The sequence below is a fragment of the Aquarana catesbeiana genome, unplaced genomic scaffold, assembly GCF_042186555.1.
Source record: "Aquarana catesbeiana isolate 2022-GZ unplaced genomic scaffold, ASM4218655v1 unanchor225, whole genome shotgun sequence".
In the NCBI taxonomy this organism is placed as follows: domain Eukaryota; kingdom Metazoa; phylum Chordata; class Amphibia; order Anura; family Ranidae; genus Aquarana; species Aquarana catesbeiana.
In genome coordinates this window covers 995,472-1,019,893 of record NW_027362652.1, presented here as the reverse complement: position 1 = coordinate 1,019,893, position 24,422 = coordinate 995,472, and the positions used below count along the sequence as shown (strand labels likewise).

The following is a 24,422-nucleotide window of genomic DNA, read 5'->3' as shown; positions in this document are numbered from 1 at the left end:
CCTAGTACATCCTAACCTTTTAGACACCAGCGCTGCAGTATTTCATGGTGACGTGGTGAGCACCAGAAGTGCAGTACAGGCTTGGTAGGCGGCTAGCACTAGTAGCATCCCGCTGCCACCAAGAATTTGAACACAGGCCCGTAGAGCTCATAGTGTCTTTCCAGAGGTGCTTGCAAATCCTGATTAGCTGCCTCCATTATGGATTGGATTTTTTAGCTGTTTTTCACCAGAGACCTCTACAATTTGATTGTGGACCAAACTAATCTTTATGCCAACCAGTATATCCTCGCCAACCCAAATTCATACCTTGCCAGGCCATTCGAGTTGAAACCTGTCACAATTTCTGAATTTAAAACTTTATTAGGTCTAACCCTTAACATGGGCATTACAAAAAAGAGTGAACTGCAGTGATATTGGCCAATTCATCATATGCCCATGTTCTTTGCTAGAGTTGGGTGAGCTGTTCGGCCCGAACATCGCCTGTCCGGCAAACTTGCGGGCGCTCGGCAGGATTTTCGCCTGCCTGCATAGTGCATTCTAGGGCCCTAATTGGATGAAGCAATGCACCTGACTGCTGGTCAGGTGTAAGGCTTTGCCCAGTCAGGGCACAGAGCACTGTCAGAGCCATGATTGGACAAAGTCATAATGACTTTTTCCAATCCTAAAGCTTTAAAATTCTTAAAGCTTACTAAACCATCCTCATCCTCTATGACCCCAGGTCGCCCCCTCCAGTCAATTAACCAGAACCTCCTCCACATCCCCAAGACCCGTTATAAATTATAAGGCGAACGAAGGTTCGCAGTCCAAGGACCTCGGCTATGGAACGCTCTACCCGCGGACATCCGCTCGGAAGAAAGAAAGAAGCTCAAGACCCATCTCTTCAGAAGACCCAGATGGACACTAGTGGCAAAAAACACCTTGAGGCGATTTAGTTCGCATATATATATATATATATATATATATAAGTTATTCATTCATTCATAGGACCCAAGCTGACACTAGTGCGCAGTCCACCTCAGCTACCAGAGCAGCTTATTTGACCTCCTTGTTCACAGCTACTCCTGTCATAGCTCCCCATGACTAAGCTCCGAAGGGCGGCGTGAAACATGTTGGGGGCATGGCCTGGTGGGAGCGCAGGCTGAGATTGTCTCTCTCATACCACCATAGGACTCCATGTATGTGCGGCACCAGGGATTTTTCCTCTCTTTCTTCCAGTGACTACAGGAGCTTGGATGAGCTACATCACTTGCTGGCACTCCGGTAGTAGTTGCAGTATCACCCACATTACTCCTCATAGTGATCGAGCCTGAGCAGCTCACTAAACAAACCGTAGGTCACTCCAGCATCATGCAGCTGAATTTTTTGAACACAGCGTCAGCCACTTGCTTCTTGAAGATGCACGGACATTACTTGATTCTGATGTTGGTTCTGAGGTAGAGGCAGGGAGTAACATGAGCCTAAAAAAAGAGGGGAGAACACTGATAGAAAACAAATAGGCAGTTATGTTTTCCCAGCATATTGTCAAGTTGGCTCCAGTGATGATGAGGGGATGGAGGGGATGATGATGATGAGGTTACTGATGCAACTTGAGTGCCGGATAGAGCAGAGGAGGAAAGTGAAGGTGAGGCACAACTCCAAGGAGGCAGGATGTCCTCCAGAGGCAGCCATCATGGAAGAGTAGAGATCAGCCACCCTATTCCATCAGGTTGTGGAGCTGTTATCTCCTGGCCCACTTGCCACAGCTCAGCTGTCTGGGCCTCTTTTAGCACATGTGCAGCCGATCTCACTGTTGAAATTTGCAATCTCTGCTGCAAGCAGGACAAACGTGGCAAATACACCAGACATTTTGGTACTAAATGCTTGACAGGGCATTTAACCTCCTATGACCTGAATGCCACACAAAAGGGACACGCTTCTTCTCCTCACTCCTCACCTTTCATGTCTACCCCCGCTATATCTCATGACCTCTCAGCAGCCTCCACTGACAGATATGATTGTATAGCAAAGGGTGCAATGTTTTTTTGTTTTTTTTTAAATGGCGTGGGGTGCCACAAAATCCACACCAGACCCTTATGCAGCCTGGCAGGCCAAGAAAGGACGAGGTGCTTTGGGGCGGGGGGACAGAGCCCCCCCGCCCCAAAGCACCCACCACCCCCATGTTGAGGGCATGCGGCTCGGTAAGGTTAAGGAGGGGGAGCACTCGCTTGGCACCCCTTTTCTGGCCTGCCAGGCTGCGCGCTCGGATAAGGGTCTGGTATGGATTTTTGGGGACCCCACGCCATTTTTTTTAAATTGTGGCATGGTGCTGCATGTGGCCATTTACAAATGTATTTTTCACTTTTTATTGCCGGCAATGTTTTATTTTTTTTTATTCAGTGGGGAAGCCCATTGACAGTTGATGACTCATCAGTTGTTAAGGACGCTGCGGTCGGCTTCCCTGCCCCGCTCCTTAACAACCAGCTTACACTGTGCCCTGATTGAGCAAAGCTTTGCCCAATCGGGGCTTAGAATGCACGGTGCAGCGCGTATTGCATTGCAGGGCAATCAGCGGGGTGAACACCTGCCGAACACCCTGCAAATTCGGGCGTTTGCTGAACGGGTGAACAGGCGATGTTCAGGTTGAACGTTTGCTCTGCCTGAACCGTTTGCCTAACTCTACTTTTCAGTAGACGATCCACTGGGTTACTGGGTCATGAGAATAGACCACTGGCCAGAACTTGCCCAATATGCAATTGAGCTGCCAGGTTGCCCTGCATTCAGTGTGCTTTCTGAACAGGCATTCAGTGCTGTCGGCGGTTTTGTGACAGAAAAAAGAGCGCATCTGTCAACAGACTCAGTTGACTGCAGACATTTGTCAAAATGAATCAATCAATTTTACATTTGAGCAAAGTGGCTGCACGTTGGATTCCCAGGTTACTGACACCTTTCCAAAAACAGCAACGAGTGGAATATGCACAAAGCATTTTGGACCTGTAACAACTGTCACTTTTGTTCGCGATTGTGGCTATGAATCACTGCCCCATCCACCTTACTCACCTGACACCTTCGGACTTCTTCGTGTTTCCAAATCTGGAGAAACATTTACGGGGAAGATGTTTCCACAATGATGAGGCAGTCATTAGTGAAAGTTGATAGCTGGTTTCCCCTCAAATCTGCATACTTCTACGGAGATGGTATTAAAGGTCTGTACCACAGATGTGAGAAGTGTGTAACCATAGGAGGTGGATAAGTAGATAAGGAAGAGTCGGTGGACTACATTTCAGATCCCTAGCACATCTGGATCTTGGTGAGGGTAAGAACTTATTAGCCTCCCCTCGTATATCAAATTGTCAACTTTCCTCATATTGCCTCACAACAGTCAGCATCATATGCACCTATAACAGTAGCCCTAAAGATTCCCACCATATCCACCAAATAAGTAGCCAGCCAAAGGGTGCTATTACCTGCCGTTCCATCGCAGTATAGAGTTCCAGCGTTCACTCAGATGGCCATCACTTTACATCCCCCTCTTTGTCTCTTCCCTAAAAAGGCCCCCAGTGGGAACATATGTGCCGATCTCCCATAGCCAGTGCATGACGTCATCCTGCTCTGGCGCTCCATACTGTGAAGCCACGTGTGTGAAATCACACGCAATGTTTCATATTCCCACCACACACGTTCCTGGTATAAGCTCTTAAAGGTCGGGTGCTGCAGCAACAACCAGCTGGATACTGGTTCAAGTCACAATGTAGATATTTGCCAGCACACCAAGGATCAGCACACGGTGGCGTCCAAACGGTTTTGTTTATTGCATGATCACAACACAAAAGGTGCAACGTTTCGGAGTCACTCAGGACCCCTTCGTCAGGCATGTGACGAAGGGGTCCTGCGTGACTCTGAAACGTTGCACCTTTTGTGTTGTGATCATGCAATAAACGAAACCGTTTGGACGCCACCGTGTGCTGATCCTTGGTGTGCTGGCAAATATCTACATTGTGAAATCACACGCATGCGCAGTGTACCTACACTTGAGACAAGCAAATTCCTGATGGAAGGGGCTGGGGACTAGGTGCAGTGGACCCCAACCTGGTGCTGCCACCACTCACAACAGCCACTGCTAGTGAACTTCCAGCATTGCATCCATCATCAGTCAACGGAGCAGCCATGCACTCCCTGACAACAACAGGGTTTACTATTAACTCAAATCAACTCCTAAAAAGAAAAAATATTATGAGGGAAATATGGAATATCTATCATGCGATCATGTGATTGTAATCTCTATGCCTTCATGGAGATGCTCACTGCACTTATAAGGTTGTTGCACAAATCATGTCCTCCCCAAATCCCTCCTCTTAGCACAGATCTTCCCCCCAAATTTTACCTCCTAGCACAAATCCTACCCCTCAATTCACCTTCTAGCACTAATCCTCTCCCAGAAATCTGCCCCATGCAATTTTACCTTCCTAGCAAGATCCTTTACTCTCCACGCAACTTTACCCTCCTAGCAGTCTAGAAAGCTTTTCATCCTTTTGACCTTGAGAGCATTCTTATTCAGGCTAAACAGAAGAGCTTTTTTAACTCGGAGAAAAGGACAGCTGTTTTTTTCTAAGAGTCCAAAGAATGATTTTACTGGAATGACACACTGGGGTCTATTTATACAAAAAAAAATAAAACATTGTTGTGGGAATTATTTAGACAGCATTCACAAACAACCCTATCATCATTCTGAAATAAAGAAATCTTGCGAGCCACCACTTATAAAATACGCAGCGCTGTCTTTAACCACTTGCCAACCGCTGCATGCCGATATACGTCGGCACAATGGCAGCGGTGGGCAAATGGCCGTACCTGTATGTCCCCTTTAATTCGGGACCCGCAGACTCGATGTCCGCCAGTGTCCCGTGATCGTGTCACGGAGCCTCTCAATGGGGAGATGCAATGTAAACAAGGCATTTCCCCGTTCTGCCTAGTGACATGACCGATATCACTGCTCCCTGTCATCAGGAGCAGTGATCGCTGTCATGTCAGTTGTAGCCCATCCCCTTACAGTTAGAATCACTCCCTAGGACACACTTAACCCCTTGATCGTCCCTTAGTGTTTAACCCCTTCCCTGCCAGTGTCATTTACACAGTAATCAGTGCATTTTTATAGCACTGATCGCTGTATAAATGACAATGGTCCAGAAATAGTGTCCGCCATAATGTCGCAGTCATGATAAAAATCGCAGATCGCCGCCATTACTAATAAAAAAAATAATAATAAAAAATGCCATAAAACTATCCCCTATTTGGTAGACGCTAACCAATCAATATACGCTTATTGCGATTTTTTTTTTTACCAAAAATATGTAGAAGAATATATGTCGGCCTAAACTGAAGAAAAAAATGTGTTTCTTCTTTACTCTATAGAAAGTAAATATATGCCGGGATCGGATGAGGTAGTATGCGTCTCCTCCTTGAGCAGACCATCTGCCTCTAGTACCGTCCTGTCCCTTTCCCAAGGTACTGGGGACGGTACTGGAGGCAGCTGGTCTGCTCAAGTAGGAGACGCATACTACCTCATCCGATCCCGGCGTATATTTTCCTTCTATAGAGTGGTGCACTGAAGCACCTAGTCCATGTGAGTACCCCGGACTGGAGCTTGTGTTTAATAAATTTTTTATATGCCAAAACGTTATCACACTATCCAGCTTTTTCTGTTATCCCACATATATATGGAGACTAGTTTATTGGGCAGCCCAGGATTCTACAGCATTCACAGAACCCAGAGGTGGTTACATAGTTACATACATAGTTACATAGTAAGTGAGGTTGAAAAAAGACACACGTCCATCAAGTCCAACCTATGTGTGTGATTATGTGTCAGTATTGCATTACATATCCCTGTATGTTGCGGTCATTCAGGTGATTATCTAATAGTTTCTTGAAGCTATCAATGCTCCCCGCTGAGACCACCGCCTGTGGAAGGGAATTCCACATCCTTGCCGCTCTTACAGTAAAGAACCCTCTACGTAGTTTAAGGTTAAACCTCTTTTCTTCTAATTGTAATGAGTGGCCACAAGTCTTATTAAACTCTCTTCTGCGAAAAAGTTTTATCCCTATTGTGGGGTCACCAGTACAGTATTTGTAAATTGAAATCATATCCCCTCTCAAGCGTCTCTTCTCCAGAGAGAATAAGTTCAGTGCTCGCAACCTTTCCTCATAACTAAGATCCTCCAGACCCTTTATTAGCTTTGTTGATCCCCCTTTTAATGCATGCCAATATTCTGTTTGCTTTATTAGCAGCAGCTTGGCATTGCATGCCATTGCTGAGCCTATCATCTACTAGGACCCCCAGGTCCTTTTCCATCCTAGATTCCCCCAGAGGTTCTCCCCCCAGTGTATAGACTGCATTCATATTTTTGCCACCCAAATGCATTATTTTACATTTTTCTACATTGAACCTCATTTGCCATGTAGTCGCCCACCCCATTAATTTGTTCAGGTCTTTTTGCAAGGTTTCCACATCCTGCAGAGAAGTTATTGCCCTGCTTAGCTTAGTATCGTCTGCAAATACAGAGATTGAACTGTTTATCCCATCCTCCAGGTTGTTTATGAACAAATTAAATAGGATTGGTCCCAGCACAGAACCCTGGGGAACCCCACTACCCACCCCTGACCATTCCGAGTACTCCCCATTTATCACCACCCTCTGAACTCGCCCTTGTAGCCAGTTTTCAATCCATGTACTCACCCTGTGGTCCATGCCAACGGACCTTATTTTGTACAGTAAACATTTATGGGGAACTGTGTCACAGGCGTGTTTTGACTGAACTTAAATGTGAGGTCACACGCTCTGCAGTGAACGTTCATTACCAAGAGGGGGGCGCCATTGTGTGAACACACCAACACGTTTGGATCACCGCAATAAGAATCAACTATTTATGGACTTGTTGAGTTTGTTGCACTGTTTGAAATTGACGGGATATCACATATATGCACTACAGCACTTTTTGTTTCTAAGTCACTGTATTAATCATAAGCAAATTGTGATTCTATCATATTAATTTGAGCCACGCGAATAGCACTTTTAGTGCACTATTGTCAATTTATTTATATTGATGTATGGTAGACGTGATTTAATTATGCTAGTTTGATTCTGAGTTCCACTCTATTGCACTATTGTCACTTTAGTCAGACTTTTTTTAATATATGTTTGTATTCATTTAAAAACAGCGCAGCGTTTTTTAAACATAAACCCTATTATGATTTAGGAATCCAATCCCACCAGGAGTGGAGTGGCTGACCAGAATATAGGATAGCAGCTGGCCTGATAATGGCAAAAGCCACAAGGTGGACACAGAGGACTCTGCAGGGCACTCACTTAGGTGAGATCCAGGAGCAGAATCTAAGATATGACCAGGTCTTCACCATGGCTCCGAGAGTGGAGATGTTGCGTTGCAGGTGATATCCAGGTTGTGGTCCTTTGACTTACCCAAGCAGGCTGCAACTGTGGGCAGGCGAGGCTCTCTTCGCAGCAATGGGGCATTGGACTCACAAGGCAGCAGGGTACACAGGGAAATAGCCAGAGAACAGAGGAAAACACTGAAATGGAACACAGGCTGGGATTGCATAGGTGTAGTTAATGAGGCTGGCTGGAACTAACAGGGAAAACAGACTGGTGCAGAGAAGCTAGTAACAAACTGAAGTGTAGGAAGAAAATGAGGTGAAGATAGGCCGAATGTAGGTAAAGGTGCACAGACTGACAAGGGCAGGATACAGATATAGATGGGACACAAGGCTGTAAGCAACCTGGTACACACTGGGGGCAAGGTTTGAAACAAGCTGAGACACACTGATAGAAAAGCTGAGAACAAGCCGGGACACACTGGTAGCAAAGCTGGGACACACTGGGTGCAAGGTTGGAATCAAGCTGGGACACACTGGGGGCAAGGTTTGAAACAAGCTGAGACACACTGATATAAAAGCTGGGAACAAGCTGGGACACACTGGTGGCAAAGCTGGAACACACTGGGAGCGAGGCTGGGAACAAGCTGGGTTACACTGGTGGCAAAGCTTGAAACAAGATGGGACACAATGGGAGCAAGGCTGGGAACAAGCTGGAAAACACTGGTGGCAAAGTTTGAAACAAGCTGGGACACAATGGTAGCAAGGCTGGAAACAAGCTGGAAAACACTGGTGGCAGAGCTTGAAACAAGCTGGGACACAATGGGAGCAAGGCTGGGAACATGGCAAAACTTGAAACAAGCTGGGACACAATGGGAGCAAGGCTGGGAACAAGCTGGAAAACACTGGTGGCAAAGCTTGAAACAAGCTGGGACACAATGGGAGCAAGGCTGGGAACATGGCAAAACTTGAAACAAGCTGGGACACAATGGGAGCAAGGCTGGGAACAAGCTGGGACACACTGGGAGCAAGCTGGGACATACTGAGAGCAGGACTGGGAACAAGCTGGGACACACTGGGAGCAGGTGGGACACACTGGTAGCAAAGCTGGAAACAAGCAGGGACACTGGAAGCAAGCTGAGACAGACTGGGAACAAGGCTGGAAACAAACTGGGACACACTGGAAGTAAAGCTGGGACACACTGGAAGCAAAGCTGGGACACACTGGAAGCAAAGCTGGGACACACTGGAAGCAAAGCTGGGACACACTGGAAGCAAAGCTGGGACACACTGGGAGCAAAGCTGGGACACACTGGGAGCAAAGCTGGAAACAAGCTGAGACACGCTGGAAGCAGGGTGTGACACTCTAGGGGCAAGACTGGATACAAGCTGGGACATACTGGGAGCTGAGCAAGACTGGAAACAAGCTGGGACATACTGGGAGCTGAGCAAGACTGGAAACAAGCTGGGACACACTGGGGCAAGGCTGGAAGCAAGCTGAGACAAACTGGGGACAAGGCTGGAAACAAGCTGGGACATACTGGGAGCAAGGCTGGAAACAAGGTGGGACACACTGGGAGCAAGGCTGGAAGCAAGCTGAGACAAACTGGGAGCAAGGCTGGAAACAAGCTGGGACACACTGAGAAGCAAGGCTGAAAAAAAACCTGGGACACATTGGGGGCAAGGCATGGGAACAAATGGGGACACACTGGGAGCAATAGGAATGCTAGAGGACACAAGAGGCACAGGAAAACACTTGTTGAGTATGCAGGGGGGTCCAGCTGCTAGCATGAGGATGCATTGCTCAAACCTTGAGCAAATCACACACTAGGCCCTGTCTGTGACTGGCCAGAAGGTGGCAACTGCACACACAAGAAAAAGCTGGTGCTGGAGTATGGAACGGGTGTGTGTGACACTTATGATGTACAGTATCTAATTTTTTAATTTCCTATAATTCTCAGTTCCATCTAGAGCTGGGAATCCCCAGTTGACAGCTTAATAGGCTGGATGGGGATATACCGGGTATTTGGGTTTGCTTACAGCCAGTGGCTCCCTATCAACCAGCCTGAGTGGGAAGCTACCACATTTAGCAGCAGTAATAATAGTGCAACCAGAGGTCTGACTCTTTCTGTTTGTTAGTGGTCTCTTACATTGGTGACCAATAGATGAAGATTCCCCTTATATCAGTAATCAGTGGGAGAAGGACATGTTTACATTGTTATGAAATCTCTGTTACAGGGAGACACAAATTGTTCATTACTCAAGGGACCTGTAGAAACCTTTGGAGGAACCCTGGCTGAGAAAGGCTGGACTAGGCAGTAATATATTTCTATCCCCCTTGGTGGGAGTGGAGATGATCCCATAGATGATCCCATCTATAAGGATATACAGTACATACACACACAGTACGAGGCCGCGTTTACACTGTGAGACGTTTCTTGGGGCTGCAGTTTCTTCGAGCTCCACAAGGTGGTAATCTCACTTCTACTGAGACAGGAAGTCTCTATGGAATACAGACAGGAAGTGATGTCAGGTACAGACAGGAAGTGACGTTAGGTATAAATAGGAAGTTCCAGGTGAGAGGTGAGTCGGGAGAAAGTAGAGAAGAGATATTGCTGGAAGTGGTAGCAGAGGAGGTAATAATATCTTATTTTCTATTTACACCCAGTAACCCCCCCGTCATGTCCGTCCTCTTCCTCCATAGTCACTGTGATGTCTTTTATCTCCAGCAGATGATGATACACACATATATAGTGTGGAAACCTAGATTAAATCCTCGGTCAGAACATTTCCTCACTCCCTGTCCCTTTGTGCTTACCTCCTTCTTTTCTCTTCCCTCACCCTTGTGCTCTCTCCCTCTCTCCTTGGCCCCCTTCTCTTTCCTGTCTAATCTAATAAAAACCTGGGTACTGGACCTGGAGCACATATTAGTAGTCCTATTTCTACTTGCATTGCATGTTGGTACTAGTTATCCTCATATAGTATGTGATTTGCACTTTTGCATCCTTAATGCACTTATCTATCTTAACTACTTGTTAGCTGTCCAGACTGTGATGTGATTGGATGGTATAACCTATATAAATAAAGAATTTGAAAAAAAAAAAAAGAGAACATTTCCTCATTTACGGGACGGGAACATTCTCTTCATGTTAGAGATGTCACCTTCTCACTGGAGATGTGATGAACATTCCTGGGTTCCGTGTGTGACGGGTCCACAGAACAGAACTAAAGCTCAGGTGCCGAATCTGAACCCCTTTGAAGTAAATGGGAGCTGAATGTTAATAAACAGTAATGGCCATTTTCTACGCTAAGAGGTAGGGCATTGTCAGAAAAATGGCATGGGGAGGGGGATGGACAGTGACCTGGGGGACATGTAATAAAGAAAATAATTTATTTTTTTCAAGATTTGTTTGGCGAGTTGCAGCAATTATAATAGAGTGTAGGGTTCAGGAGTACATTATGTATAGAGTGCCACGTACAGGGTGCAGAGCATAGGAGTGCACTACGTACAGGGTGCAGAGCACAGGAGTGCACTACGTACAGGGTGCAGAGCACAGGAGTGCACTACGTACAGGGTGCAGAGCACAGGAGTGCACTACGTACAGGGTGCAAAGAGCATGATCAGGGTGGTAGGCTCAGGAGTGCATAGCTCACAAGCCAGTTTACCCTAAACTCTCCCACCCCAAAATCCTCTCTACCTAGCAGAGAGGGGCTGCTTCAGAAGGGCAGCTACAACTTACAGTATAGCAGGCTGATGGCGTGGGCTTCAAGATGAGCTGTCACTGAGCCTAGAGTGGCAGTGCACACTCTCTGCCCCCCCCCCCTCTTCTGCTCTCATTAAAATATGCAGGGCAGGAAGGGTTCTGGGTTTGCAAGTGAGAGTAGTAAGCGGCATGCAAGTGGCCAGTGCCAGAGAGCCTCCGTTCCTGACAATGACCTAATAGTTTTCCCTTTTAAAACAAGCTCTAAAGAAGAATGTAAATACTTACCACTGATCTCACCATTGAACGCTGCCTACTCACTACAGGAGAGCAAGAGAGGACAGAGATGTACAAATGAAGATCAGCTTATTGTTTAGGTGACACAATAAGAGAGAGAACAAAATTGAACACCCCAATAATATGGACAGGGATTAGGGTTGCCACCCTATCCCTTTAAACCCGAACACATATTAATTACACAGGCTCTGTGGCTGATTAAGATGGTAATTAAACTCACTTGGTGCCTTATCTGCATTTAATTAGCCTCAGAACCTGTGTAATTACTATGTGTTCGGGTTTAAAGGGATGAGGTGGCAACTCTAACAGGGATACAGGTGTTTAGGAGCAGCAGTGATCACCATGTAGGAAAAACTGAGAACAAAGAGTCCGCCTATTAACTCCTTACATCCCCATCCTAATATTGTACAACCAATACCATCCAGATAATTCTCTGCTATCCATCTACAGAGAAACCAGTGTAGATCATATGACCACTTCAATGAGGATGGAGGAGGACCGGAGTCACATGACTGAGAAGATACTAAATCTCACACTGGAGATCATCTACCTGCTGACTGGAGAGGTGAGGAGGATTCTGGGAGGTCACATGACATCTCTTTTATCTCTATTAATAAAACACAGACCTGACCGGAGAGGTGAGGAGGATTCTGGGGATGTGACATGATATTACTGTTTTTTTTCTTGAATAGAATTTTCCTCTTCTAAAGTCAGGTGATCATATGACCATCAAAGATCTTTCATGTGACTCCCAAAAACCTGAGAGACTCAACATGCAGAAGATTCTAGAAGTCACCAAGAAGATGATGGAGCTGCTGACAGGAGAGGTGAGCAGTGCTGGGATTTCTGGGACATTATCCAGTAACAGACAAGGGATGTGTCTGGATGGTGACTGTATCATTGTGTGTGTCAGGTTCCTATAAGGTGTCAGGATGTCACTGTCTATTTCTCCATGGAGGAGTGGGAGTATTTAGAAGGACACAAGGATCTCTACAAGGACGTCACAATGGAAGATCATCAGACCTTATTTTTTGTAAAAAGAGAATTTCATTTGAATAAGAGGATACTGACTTTCTCCTTGGAGATCATCTATCAGTTGACTGGAGAGGTGAGGAGGATTCTGGGAGGTCACATGACATCACTCTTACCTCTATTATTAAAACACAGAGCTGAACGGAGAGGTGAGGAGGATTCTGGGAATGTGACATGATATTACTGTTTTTTCTTGAATAGAGTTTTCCTCTTCTAAAGTCAGGTGATCATATGACCATCACAGTGCCTCCATGTGGCTCCCTAAAACCTGAGAGACACAACATGCAGAAGATTCTAGAAGTCACCAAGAAGATGATGGAGCTGCTGACAAGAGAGGTAAGCAGTGCCGGGAATTCTGGGACATCATCCAGTAACAGACAAGGGATGTGTCTGGATGGTGACTGTATCATTGTGTGTGTCAGGTTCCTATAAGGTGTCAGGATGTCACTGTCTATTTCTCCATGGAGGAGTGGGAGTATTTAGACGGACACAAGGATCTCTACAAGGACGTCATGATGGACAATCAGCCGCCCCTCACATCACCGGGTAAGAGGAGACTTTATTGTAAAGGAGAGAGCAGTACGGAGGGTCCACCTAGATCCCCCATCATCTGATAAACACATAGAAACAATGTATTCAGTCAGTGTGTGTGTTTCCTACAGATGGATCCAGTAATGGGAACCCACCAGAGAGATGTCCCCATCCTCTGTATTCCCAGGATTCCACACAGGAAGGTCACACCATCCCTCACCATCATCAGGTAGGTGGAGTTGAGGGTCTGGAACATAAAGTGATTGAACACTCTGACATGTGGAGACGATGTGTGGACTCTACAAGATGATATTTTCTTACATCATAAATACAGATGTTATTTTCTGCCATTCTGTTGGTTTAGGGTGAAGATCTGATGATTATTGAAGTTGAGGGTGAAGTAGAAGAGAAGTATGTGAGGGATGATCAGCAATATACGGAGGAGGCTGGAATGATGAGGACATTGAAAGAGGAGGACGCTCCTACAGAGATCAGCACAGGTGAGCCATAATATATTCTTCTGTTATCTCTGCTCTGTTACTGCACACTGTTTGATCCAGAGTAGGGCGGGAGATGAGTGATATCCTCCAATAATAGGTTGATAATAATGTCCTACACATTATATCTTCTGTAGATTCTGGGGATCAGCTGGGAGTATTGGGTTGTGTTTCACTCATAATTACAGCAGCACAAATATAATAACACAAATGCCTTTCATAGTTTTTTTCCCTCTTCTTCGAGTAAACGCAACCACTTCAAGACCAGGCCTATTTCTGACACTTGATGCTTATAGAGATGCACTGAATGGAAATTTTGGTGCCGAAATGGAAAATGCAGGATGCACTTGGCCGAAAATGACAGTTTTTAAAAAATATTTTATATGTATATTTTTATTGCCGGCCATTATTGCAAGAAAAGCTCAAGAAAAATGTATCCCTTTAAGTTCTATGTATGTGGCCCGTTGGGCTTCCATTGTGGTGTTAAAAATCCTGCTTGCTGCATTTTTGGTTAGTTAAAAGAAAAAACACACCTCCCAGTTCAGATGCATTGTAAACCCAGCAAGAATGCATCAATAATGGGTTGTTACAAGAAAGCCAACCGTTGGCTCTAAAAAAACAGTACCGGGGTAATGCATGCAGCTGCATCATCCCGGGACAACCACTTGAGCAAAATCATGTACACGTACGTGATTTTACGGGAAGTGGTTAAAGTCACATAGAAACAATGTATTCAGTCAGTGTGTGTGTTTCCTACAGATGGATCCAGTAATGGGAACCCACCAGAAAGATGTCCCCGTCCTCTGTATTCCTGGGATTCCACACAGGAAGGTCACATCATCCCTCACCATCATCAGGTAAGTGGAGTTGAGGGTCTGGAACATTAAAGTGATTGAACACTCTAAAACATGGACACGATGTGTGGACTCTACAAGATTATATTACTCTTCACTCATTGAAAGACACCGCTGGATCTGTAGATAGTGACTAATGAATTTATTGTACACTTTTACTATTATTTTACTGAAAGTGTAAATTGATGCTTGAAATAAACTACCAGCAGAGGTTGTGAGACAGTCAACAGTAAATGACTTCAAACATGCTTGGGACAAACCTAGATTTAAATTCAGACAATAAAGTTAAAGGAAGAAAAAAAAAAATGGGCCGACTTGACGGGCTACTCTGTCTTTTTCTGCCATCAATTTTCTATGTTTCTATGTTACTAGCAGCTGCGGGTAGGCTGTTGCAGCTGTACTTGCCCTACTAGAGTCTTCCTAGCGGGAGCAGTGTTTCCTGGATCCTAAAGGGATGATCTTTATTCCCGAACACAGCCCATGTGACCGCAGTTTTTCTGTGGGTGTGCACCTGAGGGGGGTGAGTAGTTTCATTTTGGGGGTCACACCCTGTCTGCGCTGCGCACATTCACCTTTTGTAGCCATGACTGAGTCAGGATGAAGTATGCCAGGTAATCTGAGGCAAAGATCCTCTTTCCTTTTGTGCCAGTTGCGGGTTATCTGGGGACACATCCCACTGGAACTTTCACTGCATCACCTGCTAAATCCCACCAGTCCTGGAAGCCTCTGTTTCAGGCTAGGACACGATCCAGGTGGCGTCAGGGTGCTTGGGGGGCCCGCTGCAGCTTTTGACAAATTATCAGCAGCTATGGAGGATTTTGTATTTTGCATGAAGAGGGCTTATAGCAGGTGCCCCATAAAAAAAAAAAAAAAACGCCCGCTTCCAACGGCATCTACTTTTAAAGCGTCAGACAATGAACCTTCTTCTCCTGCAGGTCTAGAGACCCCCCCGTTGGTGTGGAAGCTCCCCCAGCTCCCTCATCTCCCTCGGGCTTTCACACTGAGACTGCAGGGGAGCCGTTTTGCAGGCACTTTACAGGCGCTATTTTTAACCCAAAAGCGCCTGAAAAACACCCCAGTGTGAAAGGGGTCTAACTGTTAGATTTTATGAGATGAAGGGGGAAAAAAAAAAAAATCGGCCTAACATATCGGCCCAAAAAAATCGGCATCATATATCGGCCATCGGCCACCGCGATTTCTAAATATCGGCATCGGCCAGAGAAAAACCCATATCGGTCGACTTCTACTCTCCACTATAAAATGTAAGCTTTCCTGGTGGTCGAATATGGACTGGAAGCAGGAGAAGTCTCTCTGTCTTTTAAACTCACTGCACTATAAAATGTGAACTTTCCTTCCTTTCCAAGGGGTGGAGCATGGACTTGGTCTGTAACTTACCTCCCCAGGCAGATGTATGATCAACTTTAGTGGTATTCTTTTCTCTGATGCTCTTGAAGTATAACTAAAGTAATATGCTGGCAGAGGAACCACCTGGGTGGGTTGGTATTTTTCAGTCCTGGTTTAGGCCTTTTCTGCAGAGCTGGGAGAGTAGGGGGCCAGTAAGAAGCCTGACAGTCCAACATGGTAAGCTCCTGACTTTTTATGTTGCTCTGTGCCTGAAAATTCTTCAGCAGTAACGTGTGACCGTGGAGGGGATTAAAGGAGTTGTAAAGGCAGAAGGTTTTTTATCTTAATGCATTCTATGCATTAAGATAAAAAAACCTTCTGTGTTTAACAGCCTCCCCAGCACCCCCTAATTACTTACCTGAGCCCCTTATCTCTGCAGTGATGTCTTAGCTGTCCCAGACACTCCTCCTGATTGGCTGAGAGACAGCAGCGGTGCCATTGGCTCCCACGGCTGTCAATCAAAATCAGTCAGCCAATCAGGGGAGAGAGGGGGCGGGGTCTGGGCTTCATGTCTGAGTGAATACACGGAGCCCTGACTCAGTTCGGGTGCCCCCTGTAGCAAGCTGCTGGCTGTGGGGGCACTCACCAGAGGAAGGGGCTAGGAGCAGCACAGAGGGACCCGAGAAGAGGAGGATCTGAGCTGCTCTACAAAATCAACTGCACAGAGGAGGTAAGTATAACATGTTTGTTATTTTTAAAAATAACAAACGAGCCTTTACAATCACTTTAAGTCTCTGACTAGGAAGGTCCTGGAAAGAAGTATTGTTGATTCTGTCGCTTGTAAGCCACTAGCCTTGAAAGCCACTAGCCTTGAAAGCCACTAGCCCTGGCCCTTTTATGAGGAACGGTCAATGGATGATTAATCTGGAAAGAATCCTATTGAAGTTTCAGGATTTGGCCTGGCTCTCGTTCCATGGCAGACTCTTTGTGAAGGGGACCTGAAGTACTGATTTCAGGGCAATTGAGGTTGCCCAAGAGTGGAATGTGGCAGCATGGAGGACATGATCGACCATTTCTTGCTTCAGTGCCTTTTCAAAGCATGGCTTCTGCAGAGTGGATGTATAGGGCCTTTCAGACTCACATGGATTTTGATTTTGAGGCACTTTTTCTAGTTAGTTTAGCAGTTCGTTAATTCACATGGAATGTACGCTTTCAGGTTTTCATTTGTCAAATAATCCTTCAAGGTCAAGGTGGTGATGCACGACATTCTGGGTGAGGTTGGGAAAATTTGGGGTCTTGAGAAAGACAGATGGTGGCAGGAGGTCTGGATAAAGGCGTGGAGGAATTTCAGACCTTTTTTATTTGCGGTCTGTTGATCTCTGGGTGTATAGTTTTCTTCTCTTCTTTCTTCTCTTTTCTTCTCTATCCTTTTCGTGTGTGTGCGTGTATACTGCATATGTTTTTATATAAAGAGCTGTTTTAGTATCCTAATAAGCAAACATTTCTAGTAATTCTGGTGGCCCAAGATTTGCTGCACCAGACCTTTTTCATGGATTTGGTCTGGTTGGTCAGACGTGCCATGACCTCTTGTACTTCTCTCCCAACTCTCGTTCTTCCACCCTACTTTTCAGTTTCTCGTTTTTTTGGCATGGCTGTTGAAAGTCAGGTGCTGAAGGACAAGGGCCTTTCTCCTGCTGTCATCTCCATGATTCCTGGGGCTCAAATGTCCACCTACCATTTAATGTATTATCATACCTAGAAGGCTTATTTTGCCTTTTGTGAATCGTTGTGTTTTCACCCTTGTGGGTTTTCTGTTGCTTTTTTTTGCTTTTATTTTGGCCTTCAGCCAGACCAGTGGAGAACAGAGCTGAGTCACAAGCTGAGTTTGATAACAGAGGTTGGCAATGTGCAGGCAGTGAGGTACAGAATTACTAGGCAGAATCTTGGTAAAGAGACTAGGCCGAGGTTGGCAACACAGATAGGCAGTATACTTAATCAGGCAAGGGTAGTCCAGAGGCAGACCATATGAAAGCCAGTTCAGTAACAAAGTCCAGCAGGACTCAGGATCAAGGATAGTAGAGACTCAAAATGAAATACCATCCAGCAACGGTCCCATGCAGGCCTCAGGTTTAAATAGTCCACTAGGCACCGGAATCTGTGATGGAAATGTGTAAATAATGATGTTGCGCTGTGTGAAATACAAAAAGTGCACCAAAGGTGCAATAATTACCAAGAAAGGCGTGTGCTAATAATAATCAGACATATGACATGAACTACAAATTATCAAATGAACAGAACAAAGTGACAAAGTCCATATGAAAAAAAATCAAACAAAGGTGAAAAATCAAACGATGTGATCCAGGAAATAAGTCTGTGACAATGTGAAAATAAATATATATTGCATACAAAGTGAATCATTCCACCAGTATTGGCAAATGGTCAGTGCTGAAAAAAATCTTCAATGATGACACCTGTGTATCTGCAAGCCTCTCACCTTACTGCCGTAAGGTATACGGCATGAGTTAATCACAGGTGGTAGTTATTCAGTAATTCCCTCTTAGTTAGATAGTTTAGTCCTTCTTGAATGGTCTCAATATGCGAGGTTTAAGCATAAAAAAGAAAAAAAGCTCATAGCGTGATTCCATAAAAAGAAAGGGAGGTGGAGGTGGCAGACAAAAGTAATTACACTCCCTTTTTTAATAAGCGCATAGAAAACAATCCACGAGCGCCAAGCTCGTATGCTTTAATGCAATCCAGGTAGCGCCTCTTATCCAGAGCCCTTATACTATATGTCTCAGTACATGGGGTTTAAAAATGGGAAGGCGAGATGCCCATAGCGTAAGCCAGTTTTAAAAGAAAAGGCATTATTTAACAAACTCACGTTTTTGCAAATGCAAACTGTAACAAACCACGAGCGCCAAGCTCGTATCCTTCCGCTCCAATTCCGACGCGTGTCGCCACATCACGTGACTTCATCAGGGGGTAAGAATAGGTAAAAGTTCTGTCCTTTTAAATAGTGTAGTCAATTAAATAGACGGCGTCCATTTTCCCGTAGCCCGCCATTGAATTGAATGGCGCCGGCCATTTTACTTTGGTCTCCCATAGGATCCCATTATGGCGGCCATTTTTTGTTGGTTCGCGGCACATATTACTGCGATCACATGAGCATGACTACTCGCAAGGTGAACTCACACAAAAAACATACTGAACAAGTAAATGGTACAGGGGCAAGGAAGGAATATAAAGAACATATTAAAATATATTAAAATAGTAAAAAAAAAAATGGTGTATAAATGTAAAGGGACGAGCCGCTTAGTAAGTATTAATAAAAAGGAGCCACAGGAATATCAAAAGTGACACAAGGATAATAGACCGGTAGCTAAAATGCAAATAGCATACTAATTAAAACCAATATAACAATAGTGTCACTTGAAACAAGAGATATGAGAATATCAAGCATATATGAATAAAATGTATAAATTGGATAAATGCATTAATATCATAATGGTAGAACCTATATATAGTAAAATTACATATAAAATCTTTATGAAAAAATCCTTATGAAAAACTTTATATAAAAACCTATAAAACTGTGATGAACATGCCTGTGCATGCCTTTGGGTGCGCATTCCTATGCACGTGTGTGTGCTATTGCATGCTTATGCACGTACGCAAGAAAATTAGCACAATCTCTCTGATGGCTGACAAGAGGTTCCTGACACTTGCTTGAAGTAAGCGCTCTCCTCATTCCTCCTCCACCAAAGAAGGTCCTCACCTTGGTTAGTGAGTCTCCATGCGTGTGTGTCCTTGACAATGGTATTTTCTGCCATTCTGTTGGTTTAGGGTGAAGATCTGATGAACATGAAAGTTGAGGGTGAAGTAGAAGAGACGTATATGAGGGATGATCAGCAATATATGGAGGAGGCTGGAATAATGAGGACAATCAAAGAGGAGGACACTCCTACAGAGATCAGCACAGGTGAGCGATCATATAGTATTTTTTTATATTCTGTTATCTCTGCTCTGTTACTGCACACCGATTGGTCCAGAGTAGGGCGGGAGATTAGTGACATCATAGGTTGATAATAGTCACCTCCCTGTACTCATACCCGTCCTGCACATTCTTTCTTCTTTTCTATCAGATAAACCCCCTTCCCTGAGCTGCAGACATAATTGACATATTCAGACATGATTTATGTATAGCGATGAGCTGAGCATACCTGGGTCCCGTTTGAGGTGGGTTCAGGGAACTTGATGAATCCAAACCCAACTGGAGTCAATGGAAGCTGAATCTTAGAAACCAATAATGGCCATTTTCTATGCTTGCAGGCAATGGATTGTTAAATAAATGGGGAGGGGGGTCTGGACATTGGCCTGGGGAACATGTAACAAAGTAATTCCCTTCATCTTATTACCCTAGATGAGGGTCTGGTAGAGATGTTAATGGGGGATGCTGTGCCAAAAAAAAGGATTCTTCCTTAAAATACATACCAGATCCTTATCCAAGCATGTAGCATGGCAGAAGAGGAAAAGGGGACGAGTGTGCCCCTCCTGAATAATACCAGGCCACATTTCCTCAACATGGGATGGGGTCCCACATGGGACTAGGGGACCCCTTGTTCCCCTGTTGATTAGGACAAGAGCCTCTTCCCCCACAACCCTAGTCCACTAGATGTGGGGCTGCAGGAAGGGGCATATCACAATCTGGAGGCCCCTTTTTTAAAAAAAATGGGGCCCTCATATCATGCTTCCCCATATGAATGAGCAATGGGTACATAGTACCCCTACTTTTTTGTTTCAAACACTGTTTAATGCATTGACATACCTCCTTAGACCCAGTCTGTTTGGACATTATGGTCACCTGCTGATTTGGCCCCATCCACAGGCAGCTTAGCTCTTCAATAAGACCGTTGAATCCAACACCATTTTACTTCAGCTAACTGCAGTACAGAAAAAGTTTTTTTTTCCCGTCTTCTGAAGTGTAAGAAGATAATGAGTTTCCTTAGCCTGTCTCTGAGCAGAACTAACACAGACTGAGAGAACATGGAAGAAAGCAGGCAGGTCTAGCGGGGACTAGTTAGCACAAAACAGGAGGGGAGGACAGAAGGACATACCAAATCCCATTCCTAAAGGAGCTGTAGTGGCCCCAAACCCCCACTAGATGTCGGCATACATCAAACAAAAGTAACCCAATACAATATGAAACAACACAGAAGAAATACAATTAGGTGGAACAGAACAGTTACTCATTCACATTCCCACCCCTATTTATGTAGATTCTGGGGTTCAGCTGGCATATGAGATTGTGTTTCAATCCTAGTTACAATAGTGTTTTCATTGATTGCTCCCTCTTCTTTGGGGTGACTTGTAGCTAAAGGGTAACCTAAAATTCTTTTAACAGTCTTGCTGGGATGAAAAGTAAGGGGAACGTAGAAAACTGAAACACTTATATTTGCAACAGAAAATACTTCTCCAAACACCCTCCAGTGCTGCTTGTCATCGGAAGCCTAGGCCTATGGTCACATGTTCAATGCTAAAGGGTCTGCAAGTCTGAACTTTGAACCTCTTCATTATCAGAGATCATATGACCCAGTGCCTAGGCTGTGTAGGCTTGTGATTGATGCACCTCCCAGTCCTCATTGGTTCCTGCTCTTCTGACAAGGATCTGTAAATGTAGAAGTGATCTGGGAGGAGGACCAAAGGACCTTTTACTGAAGAGGGAAAGTCACAGCTGGTTAGGACATCCACTGAGAAAATCTGCGTACTGAAACCTAACTGATTTAGATGGAATCTTGATTTAAGTAACCTAGTATCTTTGATCATATTTTTTCCAGGACACACCATCAAGAAACCCTCAAATTATCATCTTACTTTATCTCTAAGCTGCAAAATGGAAGATGAGGACATCACAAGAGATTGTGCAGGAGAAAAGACAATGAGCTCAGCTATGGATGGTGGACTTCACAGTGTGGATAGACCATCCAATCTGTCTGACTCTGAGCAACCTCATACTGTGGGGGATGGTTCTGGAATCCAAAGGGAGGAGAAACTTTCATGTCCTGAATGTGGTAGACACTTTAGCTCTGAATTAAGTCTTACTGTACATCAGCGATCTCACACTGGTGGAAAGCTTTATTCCTGTTCTGAGTGTGGGAAATGTTTTTTAAAGAAATCAGAACTTGTCATACATAACAGATTTCATACGGGCAATAAGCAGTATTCCTGTCCTGAATGCGGGAGATGTTTTATGCAGAAATCTGGACTTGTTCTACATCAAAGATCTCATACGGGAGAAAAGCCATATTCCTGCCCTGTGTGTGGAAAATGTTATACACAGAAATCTGGGCTTGTTCTACATCAAAGATCTCACACAGGAGAAAAGCCATATTCCTGCTCTGAGTGTGGGAAATGTTTTTCAGAGAAGTCCAGTCTTTACAGACATCAGCGGATTCACACAGGGGAGAAGCCATATTCCTGTCCTGAGTGTGGGAAATCTTTTTCACAGGTAGCCCATCTTTACATACATCAGAGTTCTCACATAGTGAAAAAGTTGTATTCCTGTCCTGAGTGTGGGAAATCTTTTACAAGGAAAGCAAGACTTGTTCTACATCAAAGATCTCACACCGGTGCAATGCCTTTTTCTTGCCCTGAGTGCGGGAAATGTTTTTTAGAGAAATCCAAACTTTACAGACATCAAATTATTCACACGGGGGAGAAGCCGTATTTCTGTCCTGAATGTGGGAAATGTTTTTTACAGAAATCAGAACTTATTATACATCAGAGATCTCACACAGGTGAGAAGCTGTTTTCCTGCCCTGAGTGCGGAAAATGTTTTTCACGGAAATCGTACCTTGTTATACATCAAAGGTTTCACACAGGAGAAAAGCCATATTCCTGCTCTGAATGTGGGAAATCTTATCCACAGAAATCAAAACTTGTCATACATCAAAGATCTCACACGGGGGAGAAGCCTTTTTCCTGCCCTGAATGTGGGAAATGTTTTTCACAGAAATCAGACCTTGTTATACATCAGAGAACTCATACAGGGGAGAAGCCGTATTCCTGCTCTGAATGTGGGAAATCTTATCCCCGGAAATCAAAACTTGTCATACATCAAAGATCTCACACAGGAGAGAACCTGTTTCCCTGCCCTGAGTGCAAGAAATGTTTTTTGCAGAAATCAGAACTCATTAGACATCAAAGGTCTCACAGAGGGGAGGAACCGTTTACCTGCCCTGAGTGTGGGAAATGTTTTTCACATAAATCAAGCCTTGTTAATCATCAAAAATCTCACATAGGAGAGAAGTTGTATTCCTGTCCCAAGTGCGGAAAATGTTCTGTAGGGAAATCAGACTTTCTCACCCATCAAAGATCTCACACGGGGGAAAAGCCATATTCTTGTCCTGATTGTGGTAAAAGTTTTTCAGATAAGTCCAATTTTTATAGACATCAGAGGATTCACACAGGGGAGAAGCCGTATTCTTGCCCTGAGTGTGGGAAATGTTATTTACGGAAATCACATTTTGTTAGACATCAAAGGTCTCACGTGGGAGAGAAGTCGTATTGCTGCCCGGAGTGTGATAAAAGTTTTTCGGAAAAGTCCAGTCTTGACAGACATCAGAGGATTCACACAGGTTAGTAGACCTATGCCTCCTCTGAGTGTGGGAAATGTTCTTCACAGGTGTCTTTACATACATTAGAGAGACGGGGAGGAAGCTGTATTCCTGTCCTGAGTGCAGGAAATGTTTTTCACAGATATTAGTCCTTGTTAAACATCAAAGATCTCAGGGACGCTTGCATGGTTGCTAACATGGTGGATGTGTGATCCTGGAGCTCCACCATGCGTCTGCTTTCCTTTCCCTTTCATCTGGCTACTAATGGCCACAATCAGCACGTGGATCAGATATAGCAGCTTCTTGTTCATCTTCAAGGGCAAAATTGGCAGGAAAAGCTCTTGATGTTATCCTCCAGAAGATCAATGGCCCTCTCAGGAGCCTACAATGGATCTCCTCTTATAGCCGGCATCTCCCTCCTCCCATACACAAGACACTGCAGCTGAACTGTCTGACCTGTTCTCAATTAGGTGAGGACAGTAATGCTATATGTCATGTTATGTGGTTTCATTGCCTATCCCTGATTCTTCAGTGGACCCCTTCATATTCTCATTAGGACTATTTGTGTTTCATCCAAACTGTTTCTTTTATTCTACAAAGGAAAGCAGACAATGGTATCCGCCTTGGAGTTGCTGCCAATGCCCTCCCACCTACACCATTGGTATAGCCATGGTGCCTTGAGACATATTAACCTCCTAGGTTTTTCATAATGGACCTACTTTATTTTTGGGTCTGTACTAGACCACATTTATCTTTGTTTTTAATTGTATATGGCTGTATATACACTATATTACCAAAGTATTGGGACGTCTGCCTTTACACGCACGCGAACTTTAACCACTTGCCGACCGCCACACACAGATGTACGTCGGCAAAATGGCACAGGCAGGCAAATGGTCGTACCTGTACGTCCCTTTAAATTTGCCGCCCGCACGCTGCGGGAGCGTGCTCGCGGGTCCTGGGAACTCGATGTTCGCCGGTAACCCGCGATTGCGGTGTTGAGAGGTAGAACGGGGAGATGCCTATGTAAACAAGGCATTTCCCCGTTCTGTCTTGTGACACAACAGAGATTACTGCTCCCTGTCATTGGGAGCAGTGATCGCTGTCATGTGAGTGGGAGCCCACCCCCCCCACAGTTAGAACACCTCCCTAAGACACCCTTAACCCCTTGATCGCCTGCTAGTGTCA

The 24,422-nt window shown here is 44.8% G+C and overlaps 2 protein-coding genes across 4 annotated transcripts in view; both read left to right on the top strand.

Annotated features, from left to right (window-relative positions):
* LOC141121575 (uncharacterized) overlaps positions 1–24,422 on the top strand; it is a 167,489-nt gene that overhangs the window by 54,886 nt on the left and 88,181 nt on the right. The gene's annotated exons all lie outside the window — the stretch shown is intronic.
* LOC141121541 (uncharacterized) lies at positions 9,821–23,386 on the top strand. Of its 3 annotated transcripts, none has more exons than XM_073611163.1 (11): positions 9,822–10,001; positions 11,814–11,928; positions 12,056–12,190; positions 12,277–12,471; positions 12,615–12,731; positions 12,818–12,941; positions 13,058–13,155; positions 13,291–13,426; positions 14,183–14,280; positions 19,465–19,600; positions 21,456–23,386. In XM_073611163.1, the coding sequence occupies exons 2-11, from the start codon at positions 11,833–11,835 to the stop codon at positions 23,258–23,260; spliced, it is 2,940 nt and encodes a 979-aa protein (XP_073467264.1). In that variant the 5' UTR covers positions 9,822–10,001; positions 11,814–11,832; the 3' UTR covers positions 23,261–23,386. The 3 variants fall into 3 exon arrangements, with proteins under 3 accessions (XP_073467265.1, XP_073467264.1, XP_073467263.1); XM_073611162.1 differs by having other exon boundaries at positions 9,823–10,001; positions 12,597–12,731; XM_073611164.1 differs by lacking the exons at positions 13,058–13,155; positions 13,291–13,426 and having other exon boundaries at positions 9,821–10,001; positions 12,597–12,731.